The 23,058-nt window shown below is 46.6% G+C and overlaps 1 protein-coding gene across 2 annotated transcripts in view; it reads left to right on the forward strand.

Annotated features, from left to right (window-relative positions):
* The window catches only part of HEATR5A (HEAT repeat containing 5A), a 314,530-nt gene that overhangs the window by 153,915 nt on the left and 137,557 nt on the right, over positions 1-23,058 (forward strand). For both annotated transcript variants that reach the window (XM_078659395.1, XM_078659394.1), the window contains exon 23: positions 6,499-6,678. In XM_078659395.1, the coding sequence (XP_078515521.1) occupies positions 6,499-6,678 (180 nt within the window). The remainder of the gene's footprint in view (positions 1-6,498; positions 6,679-23,058) is intronic.

Below are 23,058 nucleotides of genomic sequence, written 5' to 3' on the forward strand. Positions count from 1 at the left end.
TGTTTAACCCTATATACTCCAGAGTTTAGCCTAGACTGCTTGCGCCACACTACCTAGAGGGTGAGCAGGGGTTATTTCTGGAAGTAATCCTTTGCCCTGACTTGGAGAGGGTCCCTGCTTGTCGCCAGTGCTGCACTGCGCCAACCAGAGACCCCCAATTCTAACACCCTCACATCGATGTGCACCCGGTGTGCAATAAATATCTCTCACCGGACCACGACGAGGCCAGCTGCATGGCCTGTTCTCGATTCAGATCGAAGAAAACTCTTCGAATTCGTCGCGCTGCACGACAGTCGGCGTGGGAGTCAGCGCCCAATCCAGAAAACATCTTCGGAGCTGACGACGAGGAGGGGGTAGAAGAGGAGGATCCTGATCAGCAGTCGGATCCTGCGTCGGAGCGAGACTCCAACTACAATGAGGACGAAGAGAAACTCTACGTCCATGATGAAGACATCGCCGAGGTAGGAGACGACGAACAACCTATCGGAGCTGTCGACGACAACTCAAGCGAGGAGCTAGGCCCCACCGCAGTAGCGGGGCCTCATAAAGACTCTTCCACGGCTCAGGTCGAGGCATCGCCGGAAGGCCTTAGCCAAGATCTTCGTCCACGTTCTATAGTCCCGCTTCCAGGCCCGACTAAGAACATTTCCAAAGAGCCATCGGTCGATCGGCCACAATTGGTGGAGAAATCGAACCCGAAACCAAAAGACACTAAAACGAAACCGAAAATGGTGAAAGCAACCATCGGCCCGACGACTTCGGAACCTCCCAAGTCGAAACGTGTGCTCGACCCCTCGGGTCGCAAGGGGGTGTCGACCCGAAAATCGGGGCGCCGAAGCCTGTGTCTACTGTTAAACACGTCACGCTCACGTCGACGTCGGCGTCCGGCTCCAAAGATGGCGACGCTTCCAAAGGACTTGAGACCCAAAACTCCCTCGATCCGAAAATTCGGAAGCCGATACTAGTCAAGGCCTTCGAGCCGACAACCAACCATGGCCCGAAAGAACAGACCAAGTCGAAGCAAAAGAGCGTACCTGCTGCGCAACAACGGCTCGAGTCGACGCAAGGCCACAAGCAAGCTGAACAGTCGAAGTCGGTCGGGTCGAAAACGACGCCTACCTCGAAGCAGGTCAGTCGGTCGCCGATGTTTACGGCGCCAATAAAATACGGACTGCCCCCGACAGCACGACCTAAAACGGTCCAAATCCAAAAGGCCACCGACACATCCAAGTCATCATCGGTAGCCGCTACTACTCAGCCCATGGAGGACGACGTTCTGTTGCAGGCACCGTCCTATGATAACCAGTCGAAACTATTCATCGACTCCGATTCAGGACGACTCACCATTTATAAAAGGAAAATCGTCCCTGAAACTCCTATGGAGTCCTACAGGATACCACTCAAGAAGAAGAGGGACTCTGCCACCTCTCCTGCTCTTTTTGAACCCATACAACCATATGGGCGAGACTATACCTACTCTCCCACACCTGCCACTGAAGATGTGGAGGAAGGGTACAATGAGGACCAGTTTAACTATCCCATTGACACAGATCAGGATGAGTCACAGCCGTGGACTGACACTGTTGACCCTGATGAACCACACACCACCCCTGACGCTCAGTCCTATGCGGTCAAAACATCGCCTACTGAGGATACTGCGGCGTTTAACGCACTAATTGAAAGGGCAGCACTTAACCATGATGTCGACATGCACGCTGGCACAGTGGAGGAGGACTTTCTGTTTGATACATTCTCAACCTCAGAAAGATCTGTAAAAACTTTACCTATGCTCAAGGGTGTGCTCAAACATGCTGGTGACATTTTTAAAGAGCCAACAAAAGCAAGGGTGGTGAACCCCAGGATTGAGAGGAAGTACCGACCTGCACCTGTGGACCCTACGTATATCAAGGGCCAGCTCCCCTTGGACTCCTTGGTGGTGGCTAATGCTCGTAAAAGAGCGAACTCTCAGACAAGTGGTGATGCTCCTCCTCCGGACAAAGAATCCAAGATCTTGGAAGCTTCTGGCAAACGTGTAGCAGCTCAAGCGGCTAACATTTGGAGGATCTCAAATACACAGGCCCTATTAGCAAGATATGATAAGGCCCACTACGACACGTTAGAGCAGCTAATGCAACACCTGCCTGATGCTTATAAGGAGGGAGCAGAAATGCTCATACAAGAAGGGAAGTTGATATCAAACGCGTCCATAAAATGTGCGTTGGATGCAGCTGAAACAGCAGCTAGGGCCATAAACACTAGTGTAATGCTCAGGAGGCATGCCTGGCTCCGTATCTCTGGTTTCAAGTCAGAGATCCAAACTACTCTACTTAATCAGCCAGTTAATCCTGACTTTCTATTTGGTCCTGAGGTAGACACCACTCTAGAAAAGATTAAAAAGGACACAGAAACTGCAAAATCCATGGGAGCTCTGCAGTCTCAACAGTTATGGGGCGGTTCCTTTCGTTGCTCCGGTAACAGGGGAGCTTCTAGGGGCCAAGCGTCGCAACAAGCCCAATACACCAAAGGAGGCACACAAACCACCTATAACAAGAACAATAGGGGTGGATACCGTGGGAACAGCACCAAAGGCAGAGGGCGTGGAAATAATAATGCCAGATCCTCCGCCGCTAATAAACAGTGACGTCTTGTCACTGCCCCCCGACCATATAACACCGGTCGGGGGAAGACTTCAGCAGTTCCTGCCAGTCTGGGAAGGCATTACCACGGACAGGTGGGTGAGACAACTTATACAACACGGTTATTGTCTAGAACTAACCTCCACTCCACCCAACATACCCCCAAGGCACCGTCCTATGTCCGCCGAGCACATGCACTTATTGCAGCAAGAAGTCTTCTCCATGCTGCAAAAAGGGGCCATAGAACTCGTGCCTTTAGAACAACAGGGTACAGGGGTGTACTCGCTGTACTTCTTAATCCCAAAGAAGGACGGGTCTCTCAGGCCCATTCTAGACCTCAGACCCTTGAACCAATACATCCTATCAGGACACTTTCACATGCTCACTTTGCAGCAGGTTCTGCCGTTGCTCAGTCAGGGGGATTTCCTAGCAACCCTAGACCTGAAGGACGCATATTTCCACATTCCCATTCACCCCAGTCACAGGAAATATCTCAGGTTCACCATCAACAACCAGCATTGCCAGTTCAAGGTCCTGCCTTTCGGGGTCACTACTGCCCCCAGAGTGTTTACCAAGTGTTTGGCGACAGTAGCTGCGCATCTTCGGAGACAACACATCCATGTCTAGCCGTATCTGGACGACTGGCTTGTCCAAGCAAAGTCGCCCAGCAGTGTGCCAGCCACATGTCCCGCACAATTCACCTCCTACACAGTCTAGGATTTTCACTCAATTACCAGAAGTCTCATCTTCACCCCGCACCTGTACAACAGTACCTAGGCGCAGAAATAAACACTCTAACAGCCACAGCACAGCCAAACACAGCAAGAGTCAAAAGCATGCAGGTGCTGATTCAAAAATTCAGGCCCCAACACTCACTCACAGCGCAAGTGTTCATGCAACTTATAGGCATGATGGCCTCCTGCATCTTTATAGTCCCTCACGCGAGGCTACACATGCGTCCGCTTCAGGAATGCTTAGCACGTCAGTGGATTCAGGCTCAGGGACAGCTGAAAGACCTAGTGTTGGTGACCGGTCGTGCATATCACTCTCTGCATTGGTGGAAATCACAAAACCTTTGCAGGGGACGACCGTTCCAAGAGCCTGTACCACAGGTGGTGCTAAAGGCGGACGCATCTCTCCAGGGCTGGGGAGCGCATGTCCTCAATTACACAGTGCAGGGACTATGGACAACGCAGCAGAAAAGGTTGCACTTCAACCTATTGGAACTGATGGCAATCTTCATGGCAATGAAGGCATTCAAGTTACATCTTTGCAACAAAGTCGTGCTGATCCGGACGGACAACATGACTGCGATGTATTACACTCAGAAGCAGGGAGGGACACACTCTCCACAATTGTCACACCTAGCACAGCGCATGTGGAAGTGGGCCATTCAGAGGAACATGTTCCTCATGGCGGAACACCTCCCAGGCAGGGACAACCAGATGGCGGACCTGCTCAGCAGACATAGCCATCAGATGCACGAGTGGGAGATACATCCCTCAGTGCTACAACCATATTTCCAGCAGCGGGGTCATCCAGAGATAGACCTATTCGCCACGCACGAAAACGCAAAAGGCCACACCTTCGCCGCCAGGTTCCCACACCCGCAGTCTCAGGGCAATGCGATATGGATGAACTGGTCGAACAGATTTGCGTACGCTTTTCCTCCAGCACTACTCATACCGCTAGTAGCGCGCAAACTAAGGCAGCACTCAATCACCCTCATCCTGGTTGCTCCAACGTGGGCAAGGCAAGCATGGTACACCACGTTCTAGAACTTTCGGTGGTGCCCCACCAGCATCTCAAACTTACACCCAGGCTCCTCACTCAGAGCCATGGAGACATTCAGCACCCAGATCCGCAACAGTTAAGCCTTGCAATATGGCTCCTGAGGTCATAGAGTTTGGCTACCTGAACCTGCCCCCTGACTGTTGGACATCATCAAGGAGGCTAGACGGCCTACAACCAGGGCGTGCTACGCGGCAAAATGGAAGCGTTTTGTCATTTATTGTTCCAATAATAACATAAATCCGCTAGATGCATCCACGCAAAACATTATATGTTATTTGTTGCACCTATACAGATGCAATCTGGCATATAGTTCTATCAGGATACATTTAGCTGCAATGGCAGCTTATCTTCAAAACAGACAACACCTTTCCCTTTTCAAAGTGCCTGCCATTAAAGCTTTTATGGAGGGACTCAAAAGGGTAATTCCTCCAAGACACCCGCCTTCGCCTGTCTGGAACCTAAACATAGTTCTCACCAGGCTCATGGGTCCACCATTTGAACCTCTTCACTCTTGTGAGATACAATTTCTTACATGGAAAGTGGCCTTTCTGGTAGCGATCACGTCGCTAAGACGGGTTAGTGAGCTGCAAGCCATCATTCAGGAGCCTTTCATTCAGGTTCATGCTAATAGGGTGGTGCTGCGTACCAACCCTAAATGTATGCCTAAGGTGGTGTCACAGTTCCACATTAACCAAACTATTGAACTACCAGTATTCTTTCCAAATCCTGATTCAGTGGCTGACAGAGCACTACACACACTAGATGTTAAAAGGGCTCTCCTGTATTACATAGACAGGACTAAAGATTTCAGGAAAACTAAACCACTGTTTGTTGCCTTCTCTCCACAGCACAAGGGCAACCCAATTTCAAAGTCAGGTATAGCCAGATGGATTGTTAAGTGCATACAGATCTGTTATCAAAAAGCTAAACGCACTTTAACAGTTCCCCCAAGAGCGCATTCCACACGCAAGTTAGGGGCATCCATGGCTTTCCTAGGTAACATTCCTCTAGAGGATATATATAGAGCAGCCACATGGACCACCATACACACATTCACCAAACACTACTGCGTGGATGTCCACTCTAAACAGCAAGCTGCTGTGGGTCAGGCTGTTTTCAGAACTCTTTTTCAGACTGCTGCAGCTGGCACGGGCAACCGCCGCTAGGGAGGGCACTTCTATTTATTCTATGCACAGATATAAATTCAGCAGCCCACATGCCTCGAACGGAATATGCTACTTACCAGTATGCATCTGTTCTTGGCATGTAGGGCTGCTGACATTTATATCGCCCGCCCGCCTCCCCGGTGCCTGTCGCAGCTGTAGCACTCAGAATTATTCTCAAGCATGGTCATCACTTACTGTATCTCCATCTCTGCCACAATGGCGAAAAACAATCTGAGCATGGAGGGGATGCCTATGCGCACTGTAGTCCAGGGGAGGAGCCACCTATCTCGTGATACTTCAAAGACTCTTCCAGGAGAACAATGTGCAATAATCCGGACCCAACACTAGGCGGCGATCTATGCACAGATATAAATGTCAGCAGCCCTACATGCCAAGAACAGATGCATACTGGTAAGTAGCATATTCCTTTCTGGCTTTTGATGCTCGGAGTCTTTGGTTTTCTGTCTTTGTAGCTGTATATTTATTTTACGGATGCTTTGTGCGGCCATCTAGGATTGTTGCACATCCCCTTTCCTACAGCGTTTCACCGCACCATTAAACGTTTGTTTACCATTCTGCCTTACTACCTTTTGCCTTCTTTGTGGCATGAAAAATACAAATAAATTTTTTTTCAGACTAGTACAGTGGGAATACTTGACTATGACCCAAAGAGCATTCGTGCGTCTGCAATGTTTTATACCGATCTTATTGCATTTCTTGCATTTGCACTTCTGGAATGCCTGGGATTACTTCCTGTTTAGTACTTTGCAGCCTGTCTACATTTAGAACTGTTGCTTACTGTATTGTACCCTTTTGTATATTGCATTTAATCTTTCGAATGCACCGAAAATGTTCATTTCGCTATAGGCCCAAGTAAATGTCTTGTCGCTCCCTTTCTGCAGAGGTGAACCTCCGGGAGATTGGCCTGGAGGGTGCACTGCTGATCCTGCTGGACGGAGAGTCCGATCCTCGACTGCGGCAGGACATCAAGGAGACGCTGTGCCACATGCTGACTTTGATGGGCTTGCAGAAACTCCCATTCTGGCTCAAGCTTTGCAAAGATGTGCTTTCTGCCTCAGCAGGTGAGTGCGGTGGCTATGTGTGGGCAAAGAGTTTGCGTGGGCTTCAGTCAAGAATGTTAGTGTGACTTAGTGAGGAATCTGGGAATGGGCATCAGTAATGTGTAGTAGGTGTTGTAATGTTTACTGGTGTGGTTGGTGCATCTGGGCATGATTGTTTTATTAGTCTTGGTGGTGAGTTTACAGTGCATGTTGGTTTTTGTGGCACATACTGTAGTGCTGTGGTTGGCGTGCTAATGTGTGTTGGTGGTACGTTTGAGTTTGAGGGTCATATCAGTTGTGTTACTAACTGATGGTAGCATATACCAATGTGTGGTGTATGTACACAGGGCTGGTTTGTGTCAGATGTTTGTGCTTGGTGTGTGGACAGTGCATGTGGGAAAATTCATTTGTGGTTTAAGGCTTTTATTGCTTACCCTTTTCCTCCCGTAAATTAAATATGAATGAGTCTCAGCAGTGTAAATCAGGTCTCCTAGGGGCGAGTGGTTTGTTTATTGAATTTAATAAACTGTAGTTTTAATCCTTGAGATGGGGGGAGCATTGTTCAGATGTCAGCACTGTGAACCACAGAGTGGTGTTCACTGGTACTGGTTTTTTTCTTCTAAAGTCATATACTGCCAAACAGATTAACAAGATTGCATTCATCACTGAAGACCGCTCTCATTAAAGCTTCAGATGACATCAGGATGATTTTGGATAAGGGAGGAGCAGCGGTCCTCATCCTGCTGGACTTATCTGCAGCGTTCGACACGGTCGATCACACCATCTTGATCGACTGTGTCGCTGCCATTGGCATCAATCAATCAGCCAGGGCCTTACTCACTTTGTTCCTTGAAAATCGGATTCATTCTGTCAAGCTTGGCGACTTTCAATCTCCGGTCTTCTCCCTCCCATGTGGTGTGCCTCAGGGATCTTCCCGAAGTCCGACCCTATTTAATATCTATGTATCGGACCTGGCGAGAATCATCAACACCCATGGGATGGGGGTGACCTCGTATGCCGACGACACCCAACTTGTACTCGCTATTCATAATGATGGAGCAGAAGTGGCAGCCAATTTTCAGGAAGGTATGCATGACATCAGTCTTTGGATGTCTCGCAACTGCCTGAAACTTAACTCCGATAAAACGAAGGTAATGGCATTTGGCAATTTAGTCCCTAGCTGATCCCCAACCTGGTGGCCAACTGAATTGGGACCTCCTCCACCCCCTGTAGCAAAGGTCAGAAATCTGAGCGTGATGTTCGATGATAAACTCATTTAAACATCATGCTAATGCTCTGGTGTCCTCATCCTTCTTCACTCTTAAAATGATTAGAAAACTCCTTCCTTTTCTTCCAATGAGTGCAGGAAAAACTTTAATGTGCACTTTGATTTTATCGAAGATCGACTATTGTAATGGTCTTTTTTTAAACGCTCAGGAACAAGTATTGAATAAATTGCAGCTAATTCAAAATTCTGCAGGAAGAATTTTATCTGGTGCCAGTTAGGAAGCGAATTAAATTCAACGCCCTCTGTATAGCATACAGGGTGGTCAACAATGAAGGACCTAAGTTCCTAAGAAGGTCACTAGGGCGCTATATCCCCAGTAGACTTCTACGCTCCTCCTCTGCCTGTCTTCTAACTGTCCCTCGCACAAAGAGATCGTCCTGGGGAGACAGATGTTTCTCAATTGCCACAGCGAAATTATGGAACACCCTTCCTTCCCACATCAGGGCTAGCCCATCTCTCCTTACCTTTAGGAAGGCAGTAAAAACTTGGCTTTTTAACCAATAGACACTATCTCTATCTGCTCTGTATTATTGTTTTTCTAGTGCCAAGACACCTCCGGGTATTTGTGCAGTATACAAATTGCATAAATAAATAAATAAATAAATCTGGGACCAGTAGGTCCACAATGCAGCACTGACCAGAGCTGACGCTGCCAGTATTGCTTTGTACTGTGTACAGGCCAGCCTGTTGAAGTCCCTGTTGGCACCACCGTCAACAAAAGCCTCCTTATTGTCCTCTACTATGTGACGCCAGTAACCTTGTCAATGAGGCAACAACACCCTCAATTATATCAATTTCATTAATATCAAAAACTATGCCGGTTTTAACTGTGCCCAGGTTTACTTTGGACGTACCGTCTTCTTTATTGCTTTCTCAGACGTCATCAAGCACAGTGTCTCCAAGACTATATGCACACATCTTTGATTTCAACGGAGGTGGCGAAAAACCTGTTGATGGGGAGGATGGTCCTGTCTGACGAGCATACAATGAGATTCTTTGAGTGTCAAATGCCAAGATGATGCCAGCACACCGATAAAGACAACCAGCGTTTAACACAGGTTCATCCATCCCTTACCAAGGGAAAACAGTCGCAGAAATTAATATTACCATCTGCATTATCGTAGATGTTCTGCCCTCTTACTAGGAAAACCAATATAATTATCAACCAGTGATGCCGGCATCGCTAAATTTGCTAAAAGATATTGTATTCACAATGGTGGAATTATTATATCAGGTCTATGTCAGATGTACTAGTGTTCCGCAACCCTAGATGCCTCTACGTCAGCACTGACACCAATTCAAACGAAGTTACCAGAGCCAATGGAAACACCGCGGCCACATCACACTTGAGCCACTGCTTGCTTCCCCAACAAATCTACACCACACCAGTTCTACCACCACCTCAGGAAGATGAGGTGTCAGCAGGGGAATATGGTGCAGAAGGTGAAGAGCAGGTCTTTGACACAACTCCATTTTCAGAGCTTCAAGAATGGGATGGAAATAAAGCAGATCCTCTGGAAGACATTGAACCACCACCGGTGGAATCCTCATCTGACAATATTGCGAAATCCCATGGTTGGCTTGAAAGAGCTTCCACGAGAGTTGTCCTTCCATTGTAATTTTCATTTTGGCCTCATATCTGCACTGCATCTCTGAAAAATGTATCCCTCCACTTGCTGTGGTCCTTTGAAGCCAGGGTCAAGTCTTCCCTTAACTGGATAATTGGCTCATAAACAGGCACACATGTTCCAGAGACAGCAGCTTCCACCACTGCTTGTCTTCATCTGATTCACAAACTCAGCATGACTTGAATACCACAAAATTTACGCTAACTCAAACCAGGATTCATTTTTTCTGGTCCATCCTACATACAAGAAGAATAGGTATGTTCGAGGCATATGAGCTGTAGATTATATGCTTTTGCATAGATCACCATCTAGTGTTGGGTCCGAATGTTTGCACTTTGTTTTTCTTTGAGGATGTCTTTCCAGTCACGAGGTAGGTGACTCCTCCTTTCGGTGATAGTGCGCATGGGCATCGACCCCATTGTTAGATTGTTTTCCCGCAGAGGGGGATAATGGAGTTAGAAAGAGTAGTAAAAGAAGATGTCCATGAATGTATGTATCTAAGTAAGATGTTACTGCAACAGGTAAAGGTACCCGGGGAGGCGGGTGGGCGCATACGACTCTACAGCTCTATATGACAAGAACAGATGCATACTGGGTAAGTAGCGTTTTTCTTTCAAGGCATATGAGCTGTAGATCATATGCTGTGCATAGACTATATAACAGTTATCTCCCAAAGCGGCGGCTAACCTGTATCTGCTACAGTGGTCTGAAATAGTGTACGTAAAGCTGCCTGGCCCACTCTAGCTTGTTGTCTAGCTAACACATCTACACACTAGTGTTTTGTGAATGTGTGGGGTATAGACCATGTTGCAGCTTTACATATGTCATCTATGGGTATATTTCCTAAGAATGCCATAGGAGCCTTCAAAGAAAAACAAAGTGCAAGCATCTGGATGCATCTCTAGATGGCAGGAGTATGCAAAGCATGTGAATCTACAGCTCTACGTGCCAAGAACAGATGCTTACTGAGTAACTAACATTTTCCTTCTCCAACGTTCATGGATTCCTATAATGTCTTCTGCTATGCCCGTGAAGGTGCCCAGTTACTTAATCTTCCTTACATAAGTGCGTTGAAATCTGAGTTATGGTGGACTCTCTGGAGGATGGAGTAACAAAAAAAAACACCTTTGCCTTTTTTTCCTGGAGTTCAGGTCTTATCCAGTGGGGTGGAGAGATCACGAAGGTAATGGTTTTTATCTTGTTTCCGTGGCAAGTTGATGTCTTGGACTACTGTAACACATAACTGGAAGCTCTTACCTGGACGAAGGGTAATACATCAAGTGTATTAATTCATGAAAGGCGCAACCCTGGTTCCAGGGAAGTAACTTAAATCTGACCTGTAGAGAAAACATTGCACTCTAGAAAATCAGAGAGTCGTCCTTTCAAGCCAAAAGAGGCAGGGTATCTAAACCAATAAACAACAAACTTTTTTTGTTTTGCTCACAGTTTAACAAATATTCCTCATTTAGTCAATCAGAATGCTCTGAGTATCCTAGTGGGTTACGATATAAGGAGAAGAGGATGGCTACAATATTGCCAAGTGAACTCTGGATCGCACACGACCAGGGATTGGAAAAAAACGTACTGTGTAAATTTAAAACAACCATGAGAAGCCCCGATTACCCAATAAAGAAGAGTATGGTCATTTGAGAAGGGGGAAATTATAGAAACAAGTGGATCTGAAATAAAGATACACCAAACAGAAATTGCCTGCCATCTGATGAAAATATTACTCTGGGGGTACTTGCATCCCTAACTTTGGAGCGTCTTCCTGGATAACAGAACAGGGAACAAAGTGGAGAATAAGTAAACCACCGTCTTTTAAATCAAAATATTTTTTGTGAATTTGTCCCGAAGAAGACAGGGATTTGATTCGAATTTGAAACTTTATTTCGATTCATAAAAACAGAATCATAAAAGTATGACATAGCATATAATGCAATTTAACCATGCAGTAGTCTTTCAAACATTATAAATTTCAATACATGGTTTACAAATCAATTTAAAAAATTTCATATATGTTAAAAGAAACAGTTTATCGATACAGATACAATAATTAAATATTAATGCCCAGCTCCAGACTAATCGCGTTTAAGGGGGTCAACAGTCCATGACATTAATTAGTATTGGTTTCTGATGCTAAGTGCTACTCTGATAAAACTAAGAACAGCATTGCATATTGCTGGGGTGGATAGTGAGAGTAGATGTTCATATCCCTCTTTGTAGTATCGAGATCCAAGAGATAACAAAATTGGTCTAATAAATCTACTCCTTGGATCTTTGTACAAGGAACAAAAGAGTATTAAATGGAGGGTGTTTTGAGAAACTCTATTGTTACAAGCACACAAGGGTAAACTCTCACACCAGCCCACCTGTTGTGGAAATGCAAATAGAAAATGTAATGTTTCCAAATGAAACCTAGTTAAATAAAAACACCATTGTCCTGCCCTATATATGCAAGATAAGGTTGATGATACAACCTCCCCCTATGGTAGACCGCACTCTCACTGCTTCGCAGCATGCCTAAGGCTGAGCAATAGGCCTCTTTGGTTAGTTGCTTTGTTTCGACGCCAATAGTATCAGTATTTGAAAAGATCTGGCCCAAACCTATCCTATGGAAGGTATCCTTAACATATGATAACCATGGGATCTTCTCGTAGTGCTCAAGCTTAAGACAGTCTAGTAGTATTTCCTTAGTTAGTTTCAGTTCATCGGAGCGCCAAACCTTAATCCAAAGCAATAAAGGAGAGACGTGGATGATGTCACTCACAAATTCTAAGCCTACCTCAGTGTGACAAAAGATGTTAACAGTACTTGTTGGAACACATAAGAGGCGTTTTATGAACTTGTTTTCAATTACTTGGATATTGTTGCAGGATTGCGTACCCCATACACCCACACCGTATGTTACAACCGGGATACATTTTGCTTTGTATAGGGATTTCAATTCTGCAACCGGTCTCTGCCCCAATTTGCTGGAAAAGCGAAAGATTCCCTCAACAATTTGAGTAGCTTTTTGTGCTCGCCTTGATGTCAGTGGATCTCAGCCTAAGGTTTTGTTGAAAAGGTTCCCCAGGTAGTTGAAGCTATCAACTTTCGCAATAATCGAGTCCTTTACCACAAGCCTGCGGGTTTTTACCCCTTTCGGGCCACAGACCATAGCAAAGGACTTGGCAAAATTTACCCTTAGATCTAACCCCTGCATAAAGATTTTAAAAGCATTTAGGCAAATTTGCATGCTATTTGCAGTAAGGGTCATTAAAACCGTATCATCCGCATAAGATAACATCGGTATACGTTTGCCATTCACCTGGGGAAAATCTGCACAAGTTTCCAACAAAAAGGCTTCCAACCCGTTGGTATAAACCAGGAACAAAAAAGGGGCCAGTATACACCCCTGGCGGACGCCCTCAGTCGAGGGTAGGGGCTTTGTCATCTCCCCAGTGGGACCGAATCTAATCTTTACTGTGGTAGCAGCGTGGAGTCTACGAAGTAAGGTGACCAAAGGCTCCTCAAACCCCATGGACTCCATCATCTGCCATAATTTCCCCCTGCAAACAGTATCAAAGGCACTGGATAAGTCCATGAAAGCCAGGTGAATACAACCACGCCTGGCTCTCATGTACTTACCCATGATCAGCGCCAAATTTAGGCACTGGTCATTAGTGCCCTTTCCCCTCCTAAACCCGTATTGGGACTCAACAATGATACCGTTAGATTCGGCCCAGGATTCTAAACGGGCCAGAATCACTCTACCCATTAATTTGCAGGACGCATCTATTAGGGATATTGATCTGTAGCAACTAGGGTCACATTTGTTGCCTTTTTTGAATATTGGGACCAACACCGCCTCTTGCCATGAACTCGGGATGCGACCAACCACGACTGCTTTAAACAGGAGTAATAAGAGCGGGGCCCACACATCAGTGTTGTATTTAAAAAAAGTCCAATGGCACTGCATCCTGCCCAGGAGCTTTTAAAGCTATGCCCTTTCTAAGTGCGGCCTCAACCTCAGAAAGGGTCAGTGAGAGGCTAAGTGTGACTGCTGATTCCCTCCTTATATCGGGGAGCCCTTCTGGACAAGTTACAAGAGGAACCTCCTTTGGGTTAAAAATTCCCCCGTAATGAGCCTCCCATGTGGCCCCTGGAATGTGAGTCTGGAGAGTGTCCTTTTCATCGCTTTTTAAAAAAGGACGATTTATGATCTCCCAAAATAAACGACTATCCTTTAAATCTGAAGCTCTACCCAGATCGTCCCATGCCTGTCTTTTCAGTTCGCTTTTACGTTTGGTGATGGCGTCTATAAGTTTTCCTTGCTATTCTAATCAAACCCCTATCGCGAGGCACTAGACTTAAAGCTTTTGTTAGGCTAGATTGTGCTTTGGAGCATTCGGAGTCAAACCATTTATGTGTGTTGCCCTTTTTCCCCCCCATAGGTTTCAGAAGATGGGAGGCCACATTTGTTAGAAGAGCTTCGAAGCTAGCAATTATTACATCAGGCTCATTTAGGGGCGTTGAGCAAGCTTCGATTTTTTTTCTTTATTCATCTTAAAGATCTCCTTCTCCAAGAGTTTAGCATCCACCCTGTCCCACCTTAGGGTAACCCCCTTGTTCTTACTATACTTAATTGGATGTTCTACAATCACTGGTCTCTTGAACGCGGGGGACAAACTCAAGACAAGTGGGTTATGATCACTTGCTGGGTTAACCTGGATCTGAAAGTCGTTAATAAGATGAATATATTTTCTAGAGACTAATGCAAAATCTATAACACTCATCCGGCCTCCCACTCCATGGAAGGTAGGAATACTCGAGGGTCTTGAGAAACTGAGCATATCTAAAACACAAAGGTCATTAATAATTATAATATTATTTAGGGCCTCCCCTTGCTTTGAATGTTTAAAATGTGCAAGCGGTTGCCCGTTTAAATCTTCCAGGCCACAGACTCTAGAACCGCTAAACTTACATAAACAACAATTAAAATCGCCTACCCACATAATGAAAAGAGGAGATATACTATTTGTTATTTTGACAATCTCGTCTTGTAGTTTTTGTATGACCACTGTGGTTTGAGGGTCAAATATGTTGTAATACCAATTGATTAAAAGCAAGGGGATTAAGAATACGTCCTTAATAATTAGTAGTTGGAACCAAGGGCACGACACCATTGTATCAGTTTTTAAGCTAGCATGTTTTATAGAGATGGCTGTCATAAGGCCACCCTTAGCTCGTCCGGATTGTGAGGGTTCTGCTGCAACATTAAAAGTTTGGTAGCCATCCAAACCGGGGGACCCCCTACTCCATGTCTCTTGAAAACAAGCTATATCGAAGGATTCCACAAGTTTTAACCAAGCCGAATCATCTAATCTCCGTGATAGACCAGCTATATTCCACGAGATCAAACGGAATCGGTGGCCGTCAGTCATACTACCCGGATCCTCCGTATATGTAACCATTTGTGACTCAATTACCTCGTCAGCTCTCAGTGTTACTGCCAGTTAATTACTACCTGAAACCAATGGGATAGATTCTACCTGGCGGGGGCTATTTCTTTCGCCCTGTGGTGAGATATCCATACTCTGCATCCAGACATCTGTCTGACACCCGCTTGGCGTTGGTGGTCAATCCACCATCTCCAAGCAGCTATATCTGTTCGAGGTGGGGATTCCTCTCCACTGGTCCCTGAAGGAAGTGTGGGATATCTATTGGGGTTTCCTCCCCAATCTGCCCTAAAAGTATGTCTGATGGGATTTCTGCCCCAGTCCTCCCACTCTCTCTCAGAAGCTCGATGGCCTACTCTTTGCCAATTTTGTTCGTGGCCTAAGTCGTAATGGGTCCCAGGGGGATAGAAAAAGGAGAGGCGTTTTGTGTCTATCCCTTCAATGGTATACCGGGGACCCCATGAGCAAATATGATTCACTGTACCGGTATCCTTGAAATTAACCAGTATACAATGTCCCTCAATCAATTTTTTCCCATGGCCCACCCAAGGGACTCTACGAACTGTTAAAATCTGACTAGACCAGTAAGATGGTAGAGGACGATTCTTATTGAGCCAGTGTTGAACTTTATTAATTAGTGCCCAAGGAGGTTCATCTGCGGTATCCGACAATACGGGGACACCAGTCAACACTACCACAAAGGGACTTGCCTCAGGGGGGAGGTTGACAGGAAATCTATTATGAGACGTATTCCTATAATGGTCCCTATTATCATTCTTCGTGGGAGCTAAGGGGGTATTGATGGTCACCTTATCCTGAACAACCGGATCTTTGGGTTTTCCAGTAGTTTTCTTCTCTGCTACTACTACTGCAGCTGGAGATGTTGAAGTTGTTTGCCCTGCAGCCACTACTTTTATTACCTGTGAAACAGCAGGTTTGTTTGTTAACAAGTTAGCCCCCCCTGGTTTTAGTTTTGGTAATCCCGATGGTAGTGGATCTTTCCTTTTGGAGACACTAAGTAATTCAACTAGTTGCTTTTCAATACGTAGCAAACTGGTTTCTAGTGGTGAGAGATAGAATTGTATTAACTCACCCACTCTTATTAGAAGCTGGTTATCTATCCCTCTTTCAGTATCGTTTTCATTTTCCTTTTCTCCCCCTACTTGGGTGGTCAAAATATCAGTGGACATAATTCCCGGTGGCTCATCTATAGCAGAATTTAATAAATTTTGATTTCTATTACCCCCCTTCTTCTGTGCAAGATTATTTAAATTATTTCCCTGGTGCTCATGTGACTTTTTTGCCCTTTTGGTTTTCTGTTGATTCCTTTTTTTAACGCCCCCCTCCCTCTTGCCTCTCAACTGTCTAGTTGCATCTGGTGTGGTATGCAGTGATAAGTTTGGGGATTTTTCCAGCTCCAAGCTAATCTGAGAGTCTGACCGGCATGCAGACGCTGATAGGTCCACCACTTTTGGTAGACTATGTACATCAGCACGCACCTCTATCAGAGAGGATTTTCTAGGCCGATCAGGGGTTTTGGCAGTAGCTAGGTTACCCAAGGAGGATCGTTTTTGATAGGCAACAGCTAGATCTTGAGAGACTCTGCGTTCAAGATCAGCGATGCCTTGGTCGATAAAGGAATTTGCCTTTATTAGAAAATTATCTATGGGGCCAACTATTTGACACCCTTCAGCCGCAGTTTTACTCCTGGTTCCTCGTGTGGACATTGTTACTCAAAGGAAAAGAAAAGAGAAGGAATATACTGAACCTGCCAGCTAACTATATAAAAGCAATGTGCAAAAATGTTATGCTACAATGGGAAGACATACACACAAGACCTTATAACATAGAGTCAAAGGACTTAGGGGAGGATCCCGGTCCGGTCTTACCCGGTCTCTAACGGGCTCAAACGCGCCCGCCCTTGGCCCGGGCTTAGCCCCGCGTGCGTCCCGCGGTGCGGGAGGCGTAGAGTAGATTTATGCTCCCAGAGAGTGGTCGTTTGCTGGGGGGCGGGGCGGGAAGAGGACCAGGTGCGGCCTGACGAGGTGTTGCTTGGCCCCCTGGTCCTCGCAGTCCCGCGTCTCACCCGGTGGTTTTTGCAGCAGTAAAGTCAGTCTGGCAGCAGGGAATCCGAGGTCACGAAGCAGAGTAGAGAAAGGGCAGACAGCAAGCGATCTTCACCCCAAGCCTCAAGCGGCCTCAAGGGATTTGATTCTAAGAACCGCTGAAACGCCACGTCGACATAATCCATAGAAAGAAAAATTTGTTTTACTATGATATATTGTAATTGACAGAATCCAAATAAAGAAAGAGAATATTTTACCTTGATATAGTAATTGATTGACCCTATTGGCATATACTCAGAACGGACGATTCATAAAGGGTGTATACAAATTGAGGATATTTTTTAAGGAGTATTAATTACTGAAATTGCTATACAGGTGATTTCTTTATATTGACTATGAGTTTGAATGTTTTTTATATTTGAAATTGTATTGTGTTTTATTGTACTGTATATATACTGATCTATACACAGTGTGTAGAATGATGTGCTTGAATCATTGTAATATATACATTTTCTCTATAATAAAGGAGAGAGTCATTTATTTGATGGTGTAGTCCATGGGAATTAAACTCTGTGTATTCTGATTGACTAAATGAGGAATAGTTCTTAACTGTGAGCACAAAAGGGAAGTTTGCTTATTGGAAAAAACCTTGCAACCTTAACCTTCGACACAACTGCTGCCACTACCTGTATGATTTGTAAGTGAGTCAGTTAAAGGAAGACTGTTCACGTGGTACAATCTCATTTTCTATTATGAGTGTTTTAAATAGTTTTCACCATTAGAGCCCAGATTTGGGTTTATTCATAAGCTGCTTTTAAAACTAGGACGTTTACATAGAATATTCTGCGCTGTAAAGGGCCCTCTGATTTCAGTGGCAATTTATTTAATCTTGGAGATATACTTCTGCCTGTGTTTTTTACATTGTTAGAAAGTATTGCATTTTATTAAAGCTGCTCTCTTTAAAATTCAATTTAGTGGAGAGCATTGCTTGGTTACAAGTCTAGAACTCTTCATATTTTTAATATTTTCTGCTGCAGCTCATTTCAAGGCCGTTTTCCTACAGGGACCCAGTCTGCTTCTCAGTTTGTGATTTTGGGACACAAACCGCAGTCGGTCAGCCTCCTCTGTGAGAATCCTGTATATCCAAAAGGGCTGTGGCTTTTAGATAGGGTTATTTATAACTAAAAGGGTCATGCCTGGGTCACCTGTGTCTTCACCGGTTCTGGACGCCCCTGTTTATGGTCCATCTGTTCCATTAAGCTGTGTGATTTGTTGCAGCCTATGTATTAGAAAGAGGTTTGAAGTCCCAGTGGCAGGGGTGTGATGTAAGCACCTGTGTGTTTTTCTATGGCAGAAAAAGGCAGCACAAGGTTATGGGTTGAGTCTGGAATGGTGATGGCTTCCTAAAGATAAAGGGGAGAGTGTTTCTAATACTCCTCGACTTACAGATGTTGCTTTCGCTTCCTGTCTTGGTTCAGCTCATCTTTTTCTTGTCTGGTGTTATCCAGGATTGGCTAAAGCATGAAGGAGGTAATAAAACAATAAGGTGTTTTTAAACGTAAGTTTAATAGTTCAGACTGTATGAAAGGGAAGGGCCAGTGCTTTAAATGAAGAGGGAGAGTACCGGCACTTCTCAGAAACAAGCAGGGACTCTGTACCAGAGTAACCTGCACTTCTATTTTTCCATTTGAAGCACTGGGTAGGGCCACAAGCATCTTTGTATTAAGTCTGTGTTGTTTTCCAATGCCGTGTATAACGTTTCCTAGGCTTACAATAGAAGCCTATTCATGGATGAAACACCAGTGTTGAATGCTATTTTGTAATGATGTACGCAGATGTACATCTGTAAGTCAGAGTTACGCCCACATATCCTGCAGCCCAATCTTCGGTGTGTCCCCCTTTGCTTCAGTGCATGTGGTTGTCTTGCAAACAGACTGGGTGTTCTGTGTTCTCTCCTCGCAGGCAGTGTGTGTTGGTGTCTCTAGCCGGGTCAGCTTGCCTGGTGCCTATTCTTGATGGAGGTGCCTGTTGGTGCCTCCTAAGCTAGTTGCAGGGTGAGGCATGCAACCATCTTGCTTTGTAAGGAAAATGTTGTTTTCACCTTTACGTGATGGTGTGTCAATGCCTTTAAAGTAGGGTGTGAGTGCGTGGCTTGGCAAGTGTTTATGGCATCTCTGATGCATTAGGTTTCGCCTGGCGTTTACTGCGCAAGCAGTATCGCGCTGACGAAAACTTTTGTAAACAAGTATGGGGCTTCGTTCCGCCTCTCTGTCCCATTGGCTAGCTCCATAAATGGAGGCTAGCCATTGGAACAGAGATGCGTCACTCATTCCCCGAGCAGATTCGTGGGCGTTCCCACGATTTTTACTCATCCCGCCCATTTTCGTGCGTCAGTGCGGCGGTGGGCGGGGTTTAGTTTTTTTGCTCGTCGAGGTTTCACTTGGTCATTCCCCGTCCGCCCGCCGCCGGAGGAAGTCCAGGTGAGTGCCTTTCTTTCAGCATCCGTGTCTCCTTTCCCGCCCTCCGCCCCTCCCGCTGTCCGTGTCTACTTTCCCGCCCCCCCTCCCGCTGTCCGTGTCTCCTTTCCCGCCCCGCTGACCGTGTCTCCTTTCCCGCCGTCTCCTTTCCTTTCCGGAATTTGTTTTGTGTAAAGGCACGCTTGTTGTTGCAGTTTTTATACTGCTTGAACTCGACCCCAAGATATCGGAGCGCTTTACATGAGCGCCAGTTGCATTATGGAGGGACACATTCATGTGTTTTTAGGCACGGGTAGATTAAGTGGTTTGCCCAGAATCACACTGATGTTGAGCCTCTAGCCAGACTCGAACCTGGATCCGCAGCTTCAAAGTCGGCCGATCTGGCCGCTAAGCCACACCCTCTTGAGGCATAGCCGGGCCACTCCTAGTAGTTGAGCACCGTATAATCAGCCCTTGTATTTTTGCACGCCAGTGACCTGTATGAGCCTTTTACTCTAGCTGCATGGGTTCGAATCCCACCTCAGCCACTTATTATCTTTTTTTGTTGTTGCAGTTTTTATACTGCTTGAATTCGACCCCAAGATATCGGAGCGCTTTACATGAGCGCCAGTTGCATTATGGAGGGACACATTCATGTGTTTTTTAGGCACGGGTAGAATAAGTGGTTTGCCCAGAATCACACTGATGTTGAGCCTCTAACCAGACTCGAACCTGGATCCGCAGCTTCAAAGTCCACTACATTCATTCATACCCCCACAACAGACATACATCCATCCCACTCCATCCATCCATCCCACCACTCCATCCATACATCTCCCCACTGCATCCAACCATTACACTCCATCCATCACAATCCATCCCACTAAATCCCTATTTACATCCACCACTCCATCCATCCATAGCCTCCCTCCATTCCACCCATACAAAACATTCACTCCATTCTGCCAGCCATCCCCTAATCCATCCATATATCCATCACCACACTACATTCATTCATAACACCACACCATCCATCCATCCATCCATCCCAATACATCCCAAAGCATACATCCTTTAGCCACTCCATCCATACATTACATTCCAAACATGTAACACTACATCCAGACATCCATACTATCCATCCATCCCATAAACTCCATCCATCCATACACTACTACATACATACAGCCAAACCACAATTACAAGTGCAGGGGATGAACAGTGCTAGTGTGAGTTCAGAGTGATGAGTGTGTCTTTGATAGTGCAGCCCATTAAGGTCATACTTATTTGTACTGGCCATGCTTGTTTCTTAACTTCCTGACATTTTGACGCAGCGTGAACACATTACTTTTTGTGGTCCAGCCCACGTAGTTTAACTTGTCTGATTGCAAAAGGCCTACTGTGTGCCTACAACCTGTCCATTGCTTACCATTGGTTGTGTTTATTGTCAATCTCATTTATTTGCTTCTTATTCGATGACTTTTTTTGTCTCGGATTGTACTCCGTGAGAGTGCATAGGTGTTCGAGGCATGTGGGCTGCTGAATTCATATCTATAGTATAGATCGCCGCCTAGTGTTGGGTCCGGATGATTGCACATTGTTGTCCTGGAAGAGTCTTCGAAGTATCACGAGATAGGTGGCTCTTCCCCTGGACTACAGTGCGCATGGGCATCGACTCCATCCTCAGATTGTTTTTTTCCGCCATTGGGTTCGGATGTAATTTTGTTATCTCCAGTTCGGAATCAACATAAACTTTTCGAGGCCCGAAGGCCTTTTTCATACCATCGGTATTGTTTGCGTTCGGTGCCCGGTTCTATTCCGATTCAGTTCCCGAGTTGGATATCCAGGGAGTCGCGTGACTCTTCGGTGATCGAGGCCCAGTCGACGCAGCAAGACCCTCGACGACACAACATGGAACGGAGCCCGTTCAAGAATTGTCCCGTGTGTGGATCCAAGTATCCCCACATCGACGTCCACCCGGTGTGCAACAAGTGCCTGTCGCCGAACCACGATGAGGCCAACTGTATGGCTTGTTCAAGGTTTCGTTCGAAGAAGACGATTCGGCTACGGCGCGTGGCGCGCATGGAGGCCCGGCAGTCGGCCCCGGCACCGGTGGACATCTTCGACAGCGAAGAAGCAGGCGAACACGAAGTTCAGATGCAGATTTCACCTCCAGCAGAGGAAATCGACTACGACTATGACGCGGATGTCGAAGGCCTAGACGTAGAAGAAGTCGTCGACGAGGTAGGAGACGACAATGAGGCCTATGGGGCCGTGGAAGATAGCCCAGAGGAAGAGCTATGCCCCGTTCGAACAATTACAAAGGCTCAGGTCAAGGGATCGCCACACGGCCTTACCCAAGACCTTCTACTAGGTTCCACGGCCCCGCCTCCAGGCCGGGCTACGGACACTTCGGCGGAGCCGCCATTGTCGAAAACTAAACCGAAAGTGAAACCTTCGGTGTCGACAAAAACGAAAGTGGTTGAAACGCCATCGAAACCGAAGACGTCAGCTCCCCTGTCGGCGCCCTCGTCTTCCGAGGTGTCGGGGCCACCCAAGCCGAAAAAGGCTGTCGACCCAGTGAAGTCGGGCAAAGGCGTCGAGCCGAAGTTGGTCAAGGGCGTCGAGCCGAAGTCCAAGAAGGGCGTCGAGCCGGAGTCAAGCAAGGGCGTCGAGCCGAAGTCCAAGACGGGCGTCGAGCCGAAGTCCAGCAAGGGCATCGAGCCGAAGACTGGGGCCCCGAAACCGGTTACCCAGGCCGCCGATCCGAAGCAGTCGGCGTTGACGTCTGCTGTCACGGAAGGAGGGCGTAGCGCCCCTAAGAAGGATGCTCCTACGCCTCGGCTGGAACAGACCAAGCCATCGACGCTCGAGTCTTCACACGTTAGTGGACCGAGGTCGTCTGTCGGGTCGACGAAACCGTCCGCTTCCTTTGCGAAGCAGGTCTCGGACTCCCTGAAACGTATCAGGGACAAGGCTTCAACGGAAGAACCAAGGACACCTTCCGCCCCGAAGCAATCTGTCCCAACGTCAAAGTCTTCGACGCCCATCCTCTTCACGCTGCCACCAAAGGTGGCACCGAAGGCCTTCGCACCACGGTCGGTGCCCGAAGCGAACTTGCAGGGTTCTGCGGGGTCGAAGCCTACTCACCCGGCTGGGGGCTTGAAGCATCGACCGCCATTGGTAGAGGAGCAGTCGGAACTTTTCATCGATGCCGACACCGGGAAGCTTACACTTTACATGAGGAAAATTACGGCGACACAGCCTTTGGAGTCATACACTATTCCTCTAAAGCGCAAAAAGCCTGCTTCAGATTCACCAGTCTTGGTCGAGCCACTGGTTCCTCGGACTCCAAGAATTGCCACACCCTCACCAACTTATTTGGATGTGGAGGATGCTGGGGATGAGGACGAGGAGTACAACTTTCCTGCCAACACAGATCCAGATGAACATCAGGACTCATGGGCAGAGGCGGGAGACCAGGGGGATCAGCAACCCGCCCATGGCCCTCATGCCTACAAC

Source organism: Lissotriton helveticus, chromosome 9 (assembly GCF_964261635.1).
Source record: "Lissotriton helveticus chromosome 9, aLisHel1.1, whole genome shotgun sequence".
In the NCBI taxonomy this organism is placed as follows: Eukaryota; Metazoa; Chordata; class Amphibia; order Caudata; family Salamandridae; genus Lissotriton; species Lissotriton helveticus.